At 42.2% G+C, this 14,511-nt stretch overlaps 2 protein-coding genes across 3 annotated transcripts; both read left to right on the top strand.

Moving 5' to 3' along the window:
• Positions 1–1,020, top strand: LOC308326078 (acyl-CoA desaturase-like; the record flags this gene model as incomplete). Its single annotated transcript, XM_080778888.1, has 1 exon — positions 1–1,020. One exon carries the CDS (start codon positions 1–3, stop codon positions 1,018–1,020), a length of 1,020 nt encoding a protein of 339 aa, XP_080635014.1.
• Positions 1,021–3,663: 2,643 nt separating this feature from the next.
• On the top strand, positions 3,664–13,917 carry LOC308324955 (C-C chemokine receptor type 3-like). Of its 2 annotated transcripts, XR_013964978.1 has the most exons (9): positions 3,664–3,707; positions 6,118–6,236; positions 6,935–7,163; positions 8,955–9,138; positions 11,090–11,192; positions 11,846–11,971; positions 12,376–12,580; positions 13,042–13,499; positions 13,618–13,640. XR_013964978.1 is itself a non-coding variant. In XM_080777306.1 (8 exons), the coding sequence occupies exons 2-8, from the start codon at positions 6,141–6,143 to the stop codon at positions 13,248–13,250; spliced, it is 1,152 nt and encodes a 383-aa protein (XP_080633432.1). In that variant the 5' UTR covers positions 3,664–3,707; positions 6,118–6,140; the 3' UTR covers positions 13,251–13,917. The 2 variants fall into 2 exon arrangements, 1 of the variants encoding a protein (XP_080633432.1); XM_080777306.1 differs by having other exon boundaries at positions 13,042–13,917.
• The last annotated feature ends 594 nt before the right edge of the window (positions 13,918–14,511 follow it).

The raw sequence follows: 14,511 nt of genomic DNA, 5'->3' as shown, positions 1-14,511 counted from the left end.
ATGGGAACCGACAGCAAGGACCACAACACCAACAAGCAACGGAGCGAAGACGCCATTGTGACAGATACGTCGTTGGCTGGCGATGTGTTTGATGACACCTATAAAGAAAAACAAGGCCCAAAGCCACCAATGAAGCTGGTTTGGAGAAACATCATCCTGATATCCGCCTTACACATCTCAGCGCTTTACGGAGTGTTGTGCATCCCTTCCGCAAAGGGCTTAACCCTCGCCTGGACCACTGTGTGCTTCCTCATCAGTGGTCTCGGCATCACGGCCGGAGCTCACAGGCTCTGGAGCCACAAGTCCTACAAAGCTTCCTTTCCTCTGCGGGTTTTCCTCGCTCTCGCTCACTCCATGGCCTTCCAGAATGACATCTACGAGTGGTGCCGCGACCACCGCGTTCACCACAAGTACTCCGAGACGGACGCCGACCCCCACAACGCCATGCGGGGGTTCTTCTTTGCTCATGTCGGCTGGCTCCTGGTCCGCAAGCATCCCGACGTCGTCGAGAAAGGACGCAAGCTTAACTTTGCTGACCTCGAGGCAGACAAAGTGGTCATGTTTCAGAGAAGGCACTATGGGCTTTCCGTGTTAATCATGTGCTATCTTGTCCCCATGTTGTTACCCGTGTACCTGTGGGGTGAATCATTGGCTGTGGGATTTTTTGTCCCTGGAATCCTGAGATACACGCTCGTGCTCAATGCAACCTGGTTGGTCAACAGCGCAGCTCACATGTGGGGAAACCGTCCTTATGACCACACCATCAACCCTAGGGAGAACTATTTTGTCGCGTTCAGTGCTGTGGGGGAAGGCTTCCACAATTACCACCACACGTTCCCCTATGACTATTCCACCAGCGAGTTTGGCTACAAAATGAATCTCACCACCGCCTTTATTGATCTCATGTGCTTCCTGGGTCTGGCCTCTGACCGGAAAAGGGTGTCCAAGGAGCTGATCTGTGCACGTGTTAAGAGAACTGGTGATGGGAGCCACAAAAGTAGCTCGGCTATTTCAGACTAAAGGATAGTGACTGGTCGAACCATGACAGAATTGGCAAGAGCGAGGAGGTGGTATACAGTTGTAACATACCTGCCCACAACCATGGCGTCTGCTGGTTCAAATCCACCGTTTGTTGAGTGTCTATGAACACAATGGATCCGTGTTTGGGGGAGGGAAGCCTAGGTGGGGATATTTGTCACCGCACATAGTCCTACGGGATGGGGCGGAGGACTCCTAGTGGAGGCTCTGTACTGCCAGGTGTGCCAGTAGGATACAACAGCTGTGACAACACTGAAATGGGGATGGAATGAAATGGCATAACGACTACATTGGGAACAAAAAGGAGTAAATAAATATATAAAATAAAATAAATAGGCTACAGCATTTGGTAAGACACTAGTGGTGTGAGGGAGTGGTGATCCCCTTTTATGACTTCAACCTGGACTAATATTGGCTCCAAGTGGGTCTTAAATCTTTCCATAAAGTATGCTTAATTGTGCTTAAAGTCACACAGGATTATTAGGTGTATTTCGATTGAGCCTTTTGACTCAAAGGTTTTCTTCGCGTGAAGTAAGGGGCACTCTCATCATACATCACATTCTGTGCTCAGCCAATCAAATCATCATAAATATGGTACATACACACAGACGCACAAAGCTGGGGATAGGAGCACCCCTCAAAATACACAGGAAGACATATTTGAATATTATAACCACACCTGGGGGTCTATTATGGTGCGTTCACGGGCAGACGCAACGGAGTAGCTACATGCATCATTGCGTCTTTGCAATGTCATGTCGCTGGCTTCCATTGACAATGAATGGTAGACTGCGTTGTTGCGTTTGCCTGTGTGAACGCAACATAATGGTGCATTCACACAGGCAGTTGAAATGATGCAAAAACGTGCTGTGAGCTACATGCTGGGTGTGCCTTTGCAACGTCATGACGCTGGCTTACATTGACAATGAATTTGTCATAACCCGGCCCGTCGGGCCATGACAAATTGAGGAGGACGCAGTAGCAGTGTTCAAAATAACAATAATTTATTTACAAGAGATAACTAATATTAACTTAATATATAGAATGCTTCAGAATGTATGATATGTGGAAGTCAGTAAGATCAGTGGTATCAGTGTGGATGTCTGGTTAATATGGTGAAGGTGTATTGTAGTGTGCAAATCAAACAGCTAAGGGAAACAAACAGAAGGGTGCTGTCATCTGGAGAGGGACACAATAAATGCTGGCTGGCAAGCCCTCTTTTATAGAGGTTCCAGGAGCACTGGCCAGGTGCTCCTAATGCACCTAATGACTCTCAAGTGGGCTGACACCCACATGATCTGTGGGAGACATCATTTTCTGACAGAATTGTCTATACATTTTGTCATCAGTTTATTTATTTATTTATGTATTCAGTGAAAACATTTAGTCAAAGAGCATTACTAATATTATTACTGAAAACATATAGTAATGAAAAAGGCGCAATTCTGGGAAATTGAAAGTGTTTTCCTGAAGAAACATCATAGGCCAATCTTTTGTTGCAACACGGATGAATCACCCTGTGAGTGTTCTTCATTTGCAACATACTGCATGCACATGGGTTTAAACCAGTTCTCAAAGTGAGGTGAAACCATCAGTGTTCCTTGAGGGGGTTCTAAATGGACCAAGCTTGTGGAGTTGTGGGTCTGTAACTCTGAAAGTGTACATATGGAACCAAATGGACCCTCACAGGTCTATAACTCTGAGTGTACACATGGAACCAAATGGACCCTCCATTTGTACACTCAGAGTTACGGAGGTCATTGAAATTGAAAAGTTTGACAACAAACTTTACACTAACTTGACTAATGTTCGCTGGCCCCTGGGATCTATACTAGCTTGTGTTGTTGGAAAAGGGATGCTGATGACAACCCAAGAGGGTGTGCCATCCGTGCAGAGACGGACGGTAGCACACAGACTGGTTTGAGCATAATGAAAACAAACAATACTGAAGCCAGCTTTGTTTGAGGGATGGATAATTGTCATGAAGGGTCCTTCATGACACACACGCTGCGGGACTGCGTGGCCTGCTGAAGCCCAAAGGGCCAGCTCTGTTCGGGAACACACACACACCGACTGAGGAGAATCTAACACAGGCAGAGTGTGTGCTGCTTAAATACTGCAAGCAATCGGCTCACTGATTACTGGGAGGAGGATGGGCAGAGTAGAAGTCAACGCCCATACTGCTACACTGACACACTGTTGCTCTGAGCCTCCCATTGGCTGATAGATAGTGTCACGGACCCTCATTGGAGAAGATTTGTATTAAACAATATTTAGAAACTATTCCACATTTTTCTAAACAGTTCTTTATTTAATTTATATTTTTCAAAAAACATGTGTCATTTAGGATTCTTGCGTATTGAGTGTTGACTATTCAAAAATAGCAGATATACAAGCTCACAGTGTCGATTCGCGCCACGCCCCAAGCTTGTACATCTGCTATTTTTTAACATTATTTGTAGGCCACAGGTCTTAATGGGTTAAGTGAAATGTGGTGTGTTTTATATGTGTTCCTGAGTTCTGCTCATGATGTCCACGATGACGATAGTGTCAGTAAGTCAGTCCGTAAGTTAATTCCTCTTTAATGTGCTATGGTGAAACAGTAGCAGTTTCACTCAGTCAGCAGAAACTCAATCCTGACGCACAGTCTTGGCTGTTCCGTTTCACTGGTGAGTTCGCCATACACACTTTATTTTAAATACACAAGACAAAATAATTTGTTTATGACACAGCTTATATCTCCATATCTAAAGTTATGTTTATGTTAAAGTATATATATATATATATATATATATATATATATATATATATATATATATATAGAGAGAGAGAGAGAGAGAGAGAGAGAGAGAGAGAGAGAGAGAGAGAGAGAGAGAGAGAGAGAGAGAGAGAGAGAGAGAGAGCATGCTTTTGGGCAGAAACCAGTAACTCAGTTTTCAACTTTTAATTAATTAGTATAAATCAGTGATATCGAACACCCTTTACGTCTGTGGGTTTTACAAATAATGAACAGATGAAAAGTAGGCTATTAAAAAAGTGCTTCTGACTAAACCTCCTAACTCCAATGGATCCTCAAACTGTTGGTCATTTGGAGTTAAGTGGTTTTGTCCATCATTGATAATAATAATAATAATAATAATAATAATAAAACTTTATTTGTATAGCACCTTTCATGCACATGAAATGCAGCTCAAAGTGCTTTACAGAACAATGGAGAATAAAAAAGAAAAGGACATTAAAAAACAAGCAGTAATGCAATACAGTGAGGACATGAATAACAAAAAATAAAAGATCAATTAAAAGCAATGTTGTAGAAGTGGGTCTTGAGCTGTGCTTTAAAAATGTCTACAGAGGCTGCCTGACGAAGGTACAGTGGGAGCTTGTTCCATGCTGACGTAGAAGCAAAAAGCTGCTTCCCCGTATTTTTTAGTTGCCATTTTTTTAGGCAAAGTGAGCAGGCCTAGCCTGACACTCAGCCTGAATTTTCATTTCGTTTCACTCCATTATTCAGTCTGAAAGCCCTCCCTACTACAACCGTTTCTGGGATGGGCGTTGCCAAAGAGGCAGTCTTCGGTGATTGGTTCATACGGTATGAATCATACCAACCAATCAGAATAGTAGGAAAGCAGATGGCATTGTGTCAATCATGTGGCTATGGCTAACCTGTTTGCTAACCAAACAAACACAGCCAACGAGCGCTACTAGTATGTAAACAAAAGCGGTAAAATATGTCGGATGATGATGTTTATAAAACCGCTCGTGTCTGTAAAGAAAGTATTTATCATATCTGACGAGGTACCATTTGAGTGGGCAAAACCTTACATGTACTAAATTGTTTATAGAGTCAATAGAAGTCAAATTTCCATAGGAGTATAATTTTATATTTTCCAAAAAGAATACAAACAGCCAATATCATATTACAAGTTATCCCCCTCACTGGGGAAGATTCCGGCACTACAGTATTTGAGTGTTTATGCAAACACAAACATTTAATTAATGTGATTGACAATGAAAGGCCAGCTTTGAGTGTTCGTGCACAAACATTGAATGTGATTCATAGTGAATGGCCAGCTTTGAGTATTTGTGCACAAACATTGAATGCCATTGACAATGAATGGCCAGCTTTGAGTGTTTGTGTAAACACAAAGATTGTGTAACAAACATTGAAGATGAAGGTGAGGATGCAAATTGTGATCGTCTTCAATGTTTGTGTTACGCAATGTTTGTGTTTACACAAACACTCAAAATGGTCCATTTATTGTCAATGGCATTTAATGTTTGTGTTAGGACGAAGTTTGTGTTTACACACACAGTAAAAGCTAGACATAAGAGGAGGTAGCGCCAACAGCAATTACCGGTATAAAAAATTAATAAATAAACAATTATTAACACCATCAAGTGCACGGTCATGTGCCCGAGACGAAGATTGATAATATCTGTCAAATTCGTGCTATGAAAACTGATCGCATCGCTATACAGCCTAGAGGCGCTTGCTGACGATGGCCACATTTTATTAATGGATTAAATAGGCCCGGGCCCTCAAGGTGTTTTAACAGTGTGCGTTAAGCTGCAACTAGTATATTCAATCTAGCTTAACACCCGGGTTAATTGATGTAGGAGAGACAGAGCAACTGACCGACAGTTCTTCCTTTGTTGTCATAGTAAAATACAAACTAAATGAATAATGAAAAATACAATAATGAATGGTAACAGGAAGAAAGATTATGTCATGATGAAACACTCATAGCCAGCTGCAGCCTTCTAACCAAAGAGCCTCCCCCAGAGCCCTGTGAATGTGCAATGGTTCCGCAATGGTTACAGAGCCCTGCCCCGTCCTGTTTGGCAAATACCAAATCACCGCTCCATCCTGCTCCTCCCTGCCTTTTCAGGATGTACAGTACTTGTGCATGTACTTATTTAATCGAATCAATTCACAACAAATTCCCAAATTTGCTTTATTGAGGAGTACTGGGTTTTGGTTCATTCGACACACAGCATGTGTTTGTATGTGTGAGGCTAATCGTGGCTAATCACAGTGTGGTGTGACGTTTGTTGCGTCTCTGTCCTTCTCTCCGACAGGTTAACCGTTAAAGCGTCTAACCATGGATCAATATGACCTGTTCAATCTGTACGAAGACTACAACACCACAGACGACCCGTCCACAGTGGTGGACGGACACGTCCTTCACTGTCCTAAGGTCAGTGATGGAATAAAGGCCTATTCATACTCCAGTTTCAGGTGATAAGGTACCACCATGTTGGTGCTTAGTAAAAACAGAGAGATTTGTTAGAGTGGTGACCACCGCGACGTGAAGCGTGATGTGACGTCATGTTGTCGTTTTTGGTGGTCACCTAAAACTGGAGTATGAATGAATATAAGCCTGAAGTATCAATACCGCCATGTAGGCCTACTGTAGAACATAGAAGTCCGGTATTCCAAATTGACGTGGGTAAAGTGCAAAAGTGTTGGCACCAGTTACAAAAGTAAAAGTAGGCCTACTCATTATGCAGAAGGACCCATTTCGCTCAAGTTTCCAAATGTACTGTATGAGGTCCTTTGAAAATAGCAGATCTAAAAGCTCACAAGTTCAAGTTGTGAGCTTTTACATCGACTATTTCCAAACAACGTATATAGGGCTGAAGCGGTTAGTGTAGGTTTTTTAATTATAATTTAAATCTACAAAATAAAAATAGTAATTCACTTTTTATTAATTCACTTTTTATTGAAATTCATTGTAGTGGAGTAAAACATACAGTATTTGCCTCTGAGATGTACTGGAGAAGATGTAAAAGTATTGCAAATGAGAAACATCCCAGTAAAGAATTTAAAGAAAGAAAGAAACTTGTACTAAAGTGAGTAAATGTACTTACCTTACTTTCCACCACTGTCCCCAAGGTCGACGTCAACCAGTTCGGAGCCAGATTCATCCCCGTCTTCTACTACGTCACCTTCCTGCTCAGCTACCTGGGCAATGGGCTGGTCCTCTTCATCATCTACAAGTTTGAGAAGCTCAGCAAGATGACCAACATCTTCCTGCTCAACCTGGTTCTCTCCAACCTACTCTTCGCCTCCAGCCTTCCTTTCTGGGCCACCTACCATTCATCCGAGTGGGTCTTTGGACGAGGTGGGTTTACCAGTATTTAGCACACCCAATAGTAACAGAATCCATTGAAAATATATTTGTGAAGTTGCCCGAACGGCCAAGGCTCCAAGAACAGTCAGAAATGTTCGTTAAGGGCTTTTATTTTCCCCAAACTCCTCCACCAACCTCCAGACAGTTTTCTTCAGTGCCATTCACATACACAAACTAAATACTGGCCAACAATAGACCAACAGAACAAATACTTAGGCAAACACAATTGAACAAGATCACATGAGAACTCTCTTCAGGTTAAACCTTGGTCACCCAAGGCCCTGTAGCTCTCCCTCAGGACTGTTACCTGTGTTAAAGCCCACAACCAACTAACCCACTTGTCCCTGCAGCCTCCCTTAAATAGGGGTGGATCATACCACAGGACACAGAGCAATTAGCAACCTTTCTTCTCAATAAATACTTATAAATAAATACTGCCATAAATAATCCCTTGTATAAAAGTAACCTAAACATACTAAAGATGTGTTACCATTAAACAAATATAAATAAGCATGAACACTCAATGACAAATACTCAAAGCATAAGAAGTAACCCCCCCCCCCCCCCCCTCCCCTGCATAGCACTTGGCCCCTTCCTAAATCAAGGGCAATGCCACCAGCAGTGCAGGAGAGACAATTAGCAAACAATCAGTGAACACACAGTTTTCCATACACAAGTTTAAAACATTAGTCCTTGCATGTTATAGAAAGCAGTTTCAAGTGTCTTTGTATATAGGGCACGGGTTGCCCCGTGACAATATTAATCTAATATTTGTGTCACTGCTGTGCTAGGAGACCACTATGCGTCGCAGTCCCTCCCAATGAGTGGCCCAGGAAATGAATCCCAATGCATTTTTCCCATAGGCATTTCAGAAAGTATTTATTTAAAGACGTTTTAAGCGTTGTACGAAGCCAACTCTTGTCGTGACAAATCATGACAACACACACAATATTTTGGACCAAACAAATAATTACAAAGAAGAAAAACAACAAAAAAAAATGTTGTAACCTGCCGTTTCTTTCTACTTTCCAATTCTTTGTTTGGACCGAAAAATTGTGTTTTTTGTCATGATTGGTCACGACAAGAGTTGGCTTTGTCCGCGGCGTAAACGTCTTTAAATAAATACTTTCTGAAATGCCCATGGGAAAAATGCATTGGGATTAATTTCCTGGGCCACTCGTTGTTCTGAAAGGGGGAGGGACTGCGACGCTATAGGGTCGAGCCCAATTCGTTTGTGGTGTTTTTTGAAAAGCTTAAGCTCGTACCTACCTCATACCTAATTTTTTTAAACTTGTCACCAAAAGTCTAATCTTTATTAGTTCCTCCCCAGTCCCCAGCTATGTTGATAATGGGTGAAGTGCCTCCACCTCAGGCCTGTTTCTTTTTTTTCTTTTTTTTTAATCCTGTGCCTCCAACTGTTTTTGATCCTCGGGATCCGTAGGCCCATCCCAATTGTCGTATGGCCTGTTCCATTAATTGGTCATCTGAAGCTCATGCCCCAAATCCGAGACCCCATGCAGACATAGATTATTTTTTGATAGCTTCTATCTACCCTTGGGGTCCGGGGACCCCCAGAAGTCCTTGAGGGGTTACGGGACTGTGACTCTGAGAGTGTACAAAATGGAACCAAATGGGCCCGCATTTTGTACACTCAGAGTTAGGATTTTATTGTATAAATCACGGTCCCAGAGATTAGAAAATTGTATCAAATGGAGCATCAAATGATGTAATGGAGTAAATGTAACAAATTCTTCTGTTCCTCTGATGGTCTGTTGGTTACAGTGCTGTGTAAGCTGGTGAGCAGCGTGTACTTCATCGGCTTCTACAGCTCTGTCCTCTTCCTCTCTCTCATGACGCTGGACCAGTACCTGGCCGTGGTGCACGCTGTGAAGGCCGCCAAGAACAGGACCAAGACCTACGCTGTCTGTGCATCGCTGGCAGTCTGGTGCATTAGCATTTTAGCAAGGTACGTTTTAGCTTGGAAACCAGACGAAACTGCGAGTGAAAAATAATGCTGTTGGGGTGTCGGACTCTTGGTTGTCGGACTATTGGCTGTCGGATTATTGGTTGTCAGACTATTGGCTGTACTGTACTGTACTGTACTGTACTGTACTGTACTGTACTGTACTGTACTGTACTGTACTGTACTGTACTGTACTGTACTGTACTGTACTGTCTCTCATGTACCTACTGATGTATGGTGTTACCAGGGGGGCAGTCAGACAGATATTTTGTGAAGCCACTAAGGAAATGAAAGTTCATATAATGGCCTGTTGTGGCGCTGTCATTGGGCTCAAAAAAACCCATAGCCCCATAGAAGTCCATGTATTTGGGCCCAACTTCACCTAGACTGTATTACCTTAATAAACATGGTCATGAATACTTTTTGCTTCCAGTCACTAGTTTAAAGTCTCATTTCTAATGTCATAATATTCTTTTTGGAAAATTATGGTCCCATTTATAAAAAAATGACCATAAAGTCGCGCATGTTCTGAGGGGCGTGGCTACCGTTACAGTCTATGAACGGGATCCCCCACCCACTCGAGTCAAAATCAAAACCAATGAAGAAGAAGGGGGGAAGTCCCGCCTCGTTGTCTGGGCCAGCCAATGGGCCAGCTGGGCCCAAACGGATCTAGAAAGATGGCGACTTCCATTGCAAGGACTGACAGGCTTCATTTTACGTTCATGTTAGACCCGCGGAACGCTTTGTCCATATTTTTTACAGTCTATTGGTGTTACACTAAAAACTCAGATTCCCATCATGCACTTGTGCAGAGTGTGAAGCTCAGCAGCGCCGCTTTGTCACCTGCTGGTACTCTAAACAGACAAGGGACATTCAAAGGGACACACATTGCTGATCCTTGGAGTGGGCGGCTGCACCACTCAAAAATAGTCCTCGGCAGATTTGGTCTGGCCCCACTTGGTTGTGATTGGATTTGTCTGCCCCCGAAGTTGTGTGGCACCAATTAAGGCCCAGGAGGCAAATATGGGGAGGGTTTATCCCCAGAGCCCCTAGAAATGCAGGCTCCACAGAGATTTCAGACTAATATCTACAGTCTACACAGTGATATTAGTCTGGCTTTTGGGTTAGGTGCAGGTGGCGCATTAAAAAAAGAAAAATCACATTCTTATTGATTCAATAGGCCTAAGTATGCCCATATAATAGCAGACAATGTAGTATTTCATTGTTTTTCTCCAAAGTTCCTCCAGAAAACAGACTTAATTATCCAAAATTATCAGTGTCACATTAAAACACACAATATCTTTGAAACAGTCAAATGTATTGTTATTTGTAATGTTATTTTTGAAACCTATATTATGTTGATATTGGTTTACTATTGATACAGTATTTTAAGACTGACATTGGTGATACTGATATGGACGACAGCTGGAATTCAAACTAAATATTGGCCTATATTTATTTTCTTCAGTAGAAATATTTTAACTTTTCTTTAAAATGACAAGTGACTTCAGGCTGCTGTACTGTGTAAAACACCTACAGCTGAAAATAAATCCCTATTCACAAACCCCTGAGCAAAACAAAGAATACAAAAACTAAACCTACTTTGGCTACTTACCTAACTAAGTAATAAAAAGGAGAAAATAGGAGGGTGTGGAATGAGCCCAAACAAAAGTACCAAAACACCCCTACATAAATTAATTATTTACAAGGATTGAATCAAACAATTGTAACTGGAGCTCAAAGGAAACAAAGTACAAATTGAAACAGACTAATAACTGAGATACTAAAGGTAGGTTAAAGATTGGTTGGCAGACGAGAGGAATGGAGTCTCATGTTGCTGTTTAGCTGCCAATTCCCAGAGCTTGTCAGAGCAATGTGAGGCTTTTGAAGTGTTGGACCCAGATCCACAGCCAATCAGCCCCACCCCTGTGATGCCCTGTGATTGTCATTGTAGTTTGAAAGAGCTTGTGCTGCAGAACGTCCGTGAGGACCCAGCTCAGGGCCTGCTGTGTGAGGAGACAGGATACCCTGAGGACGTCATGGACCGCTGGAGACAGGTAGGATATACCCTGAGGAGGTCATGGACCTCTGGAGACAGACGGGTAGGATATACCCTGAGGAGGTCATGGACCTCTGGAGACAGACAGGTAGGATATACCCTGAGGAGGTCATGGACCTCTGGAGACAGACAGGTAGGATATACCCTGAGGAGGTCATGGACCTCTGGAGACAGACAGGTAGGATATACCCTGAGGAGGTCATGGACCTCTGGAGACAGACAGGTAGGATACGCTGAGGAGGCCATGGACCACGTCCACTGAAGACAGGTCACATAGACATACTAAAGAATTGGCATTGTGAGTTTGAAGATAGTAATTTAATGTAGGTATTAATTTAGTGCATGTGGCCAATGTCCAATCGCCAATTTTTCATAGTATAGTTTGTTTACTACTTTTGCCACAGTGTCCTGTTTAGGCTATTTATTTTATTCATTTTCAAGGTCTTAAAAAGGCCTAAAAGTCCTTCAATTGTAACTTTAGAAATGTGCACATAGCCTGCATGTGCTTAGGTTACTAAGTGTGTTTGTTTACTGCTGAGTGAGAAACCAATTGCTCTGACGGACCCCACCCAAAATCATTTGGGGGACCCGGACAGTTTGAGAACCCTGTATACTAATATTAAGAGTAACAGTTCCTCTCCATCCCTGCAGGTGATTTGTTACCAACAGTTCCTGGTGTTCTTCCTGCTTCCTCTCTGCATGCTGATGTTCTGCTACGTCAGCATCACTGTCCGTATCATGTCCACACGTATGAAGGAGAAGTGTCGTTCCATCAAGGTTGGTACAGTCATTTTGTTTTGTGTGTGTGCGTGTGTGTGTGTGCGTGTGTGTGTGTGTGTGTGTGTGTGTGTGTGTGTGTGTGTGTGTGTGTGTGTGTGTGTGTGTGTGTGTGTGTGTGTGTGTGTGTGAAGTGTGATATATATACACTGTGTGACAAAGGCTAAAACTAAGAAAACATTTCATTTAGGTACGTATACAGGCTTTTTTTGCAAAGCATTTAATTTGTTTGTTTTTTTGTTCACTATTCTTTTTTGAGGGGCGCTAGCCCCTCCTATGCACAGCAGTGTGTAGGTGTGTTGTGTTTGTATCACGGAATGTGGTGTCAGTGTATGATGATGTATGATTCATGACAAGTGTGATTTAATGTGGTTTAAACCACAATAACCCTGTGCTCCATCCAGCTCATCTTCATCATCGTCTTCACCTACTTTGCCTGCTGGACGCCCTACAACAGCGTCATCCTCCTGCAGGCCATTAGAATCTCTGCCGGTACCAACAGCACAGAGTCGTGCAAAGAGTCAGACACACTGGGCTACTATCTGTACGTGACACGCAACGTGGCATACCTCTACTGCTGCATCAGCCCAGTGTTCTACACCTTCATGGGTAAGAATGCCTATACTGCACTATTACTGTGCTTTATATATGTGTCCATTTCTCCATTTTTCAATGCTTCCTTCTATGTTGAGGAAAAGATTCAAAGATGATCATTATAACTGGGCTTACCAGAAATACCCTTCATCTCCTCCTCCACCTCAGAGGCAATATTGGTGCTTTTGCGACTTTGAAAAATACGTTATTTTGTAGATTTAAAGTATTATTATTATGTTATACTTGGTCTATTTAAAAATATCCAATGTACAAGCTCACAATGTGATGCGCCACAAGACAAGTCGAATTTTGAAAACTTTTGAAAAAACACTTTTGAAATGGCATAATTATTCTGCATAATGAGCCAATATTTATTTTCCCCTTCACTCAAGTCAAATTTTAAATACAGGACAATTACTTATACAGTGTGGTGTTGATACTTTTACTTAAGTATCCTCTCCCCCCTCTGTTTTTAGGTAAGAAGTTCCAGAGCCACTTCAGGAGGCTGCTGGCCAAGAAGATCCCCTGTCTAAGAAGACACATCAGCCTCAGCAGCCAGAGCAGCAGGACCACCTCACAGAAGAACCCCCATACCACCTGTGACCGTGAAGACCCCCCTATACCACCTGTGACAACTTGGAATGTAGGAGTTGGCACGTCAATTGAAATTAAGTATTCTGAGTGACTCGTGAGACACCCTTGATTTGTGTCACGGCACCCACCCTGTATTAGGCCACGTGAAAGAAAAAAAGAAAGATGAAAGTGATAATCATACATTTTAAGAAAATGTATTTGTTTTTACGTCCGGATACCCCGTTCAGGACAGGCTTCAGACGCGCCTCCTCAGGAGACTTGGCTAAGATCTGATTCTGAATCCATTTGATTTGGCATTAGCCATTAAAATAATTTCCCATAATTCATTTTTTTACTTACTGTGCTTCAAGCTAACCTGACGCTGCCAGATCCAAAAAGCTTGCTACACAAATTTGTTTCACAGAGTGTTGTGTTGGGGAATATGTTTCCCCAATACCGCCCTCATCTGGCAGCGTCAGGTTAGCTTCAAGCGCCCTCTGCTGGCAATACTGGAGTTGTTCCTCACTCCTTCCCTTTGGACTCTCTTGACAACTAAAGTGTAAAATCTTTTTTCACATTTACATTTCATAATTACTTGGTAATCCAGTCTGGCAGTGTGCCGCGGGCTCGACTCCCGATCCCGACGGCCTTTACTGCATGTCACTGTGACTCCCCCATCTCTCTCCCCATTTCCTGTCAGCCTACTGTCTGTGCCTCTATACAAAATATTTAAAAAATAAATAAATAATAATATATATATATATATATATATATATATATATATATCCTTGAATTTAAAGATGGAGTGCCACAATTATTTTATTTTTACAGTTTTTCATGTGTCTATGAGGTGACAGTACTTCATTATACACCCTGGAGTCGTTTTTATGTGCAATGGTGCATGTATTAACTGTATTTAGGGTATCTTCCTGGAGGCTGAACCCTTGACAGTCAAACGGGGGAATGAAATAAGCTCATCCCCCCTTATCATACAACTGGGTGCAGCTTCAGTTCAGGTGGATCACCACCCATCAGGCAAACCAGGCATACTTAATGAACTGGTGTCCACATAAAAGCAGGATTTGAACACATACTGTACACTTTTTGGAAAAAGTATATTATAATAATACCTGATGATCATGTTTTAGAGTGGAAAATAATTGTGGCACTCCATGTTTTAAGTTTCAACATGACGGTATGAATGGGGGTACATTTGATTAACATCCTGAAGCACACTAGTAAAAAAAAGTACGTTGTTCATGTCGGTCTGAAATATATAATTTATTTGTACTGTAGAGCCATCCAAAAAACAATTCTCCACTGAATTATTTTAATCCAATCATTCGGTCTAATCTCCATTAAAGAAAATCATT

The sequence above is a fragment of the Protomyctophum bolini genome, assembly GCF_963924005.1.
Source record: "Protomyctophum bolini genome assembly, chromosome: 12".
Taxonomy (NCBI): domain Eukaryota; kingdom Metazoa; phylum Chordata; class Actinopteri; order Myctophiformes; family Myctophidae; genus Protomyctophum; species Protomyctophum bolini.
The sequence above is the reverse complement of the archived record's forward strand: the minus strand, read 5'-3'. Positions and strand labels throughout refer to the sequence as shown.

Coding starts and splice junctions, on each gene's coding strand:
- LOC308324955 (XM_080777306.1), top strand. CDS start 6,141: ATGGATCAATATGACCTGTTCAATCTGTACGAAGACTACAACACCACA. Junction 9,139..11,089: donor TGCATTAGCATTTTAGCAAG/GTACGTTTTAGC, acceptor TTGTCATTGTAG/TTTGAAAGAGCTTGTGCTGC. Junction 12,581..13,041: donor AGTGTTCTACACCTTCATGG/GTAAGAATGCCT, acceptor CTCTGTTTTTAG/GTAAGAAGTTCCAGAGCCAC.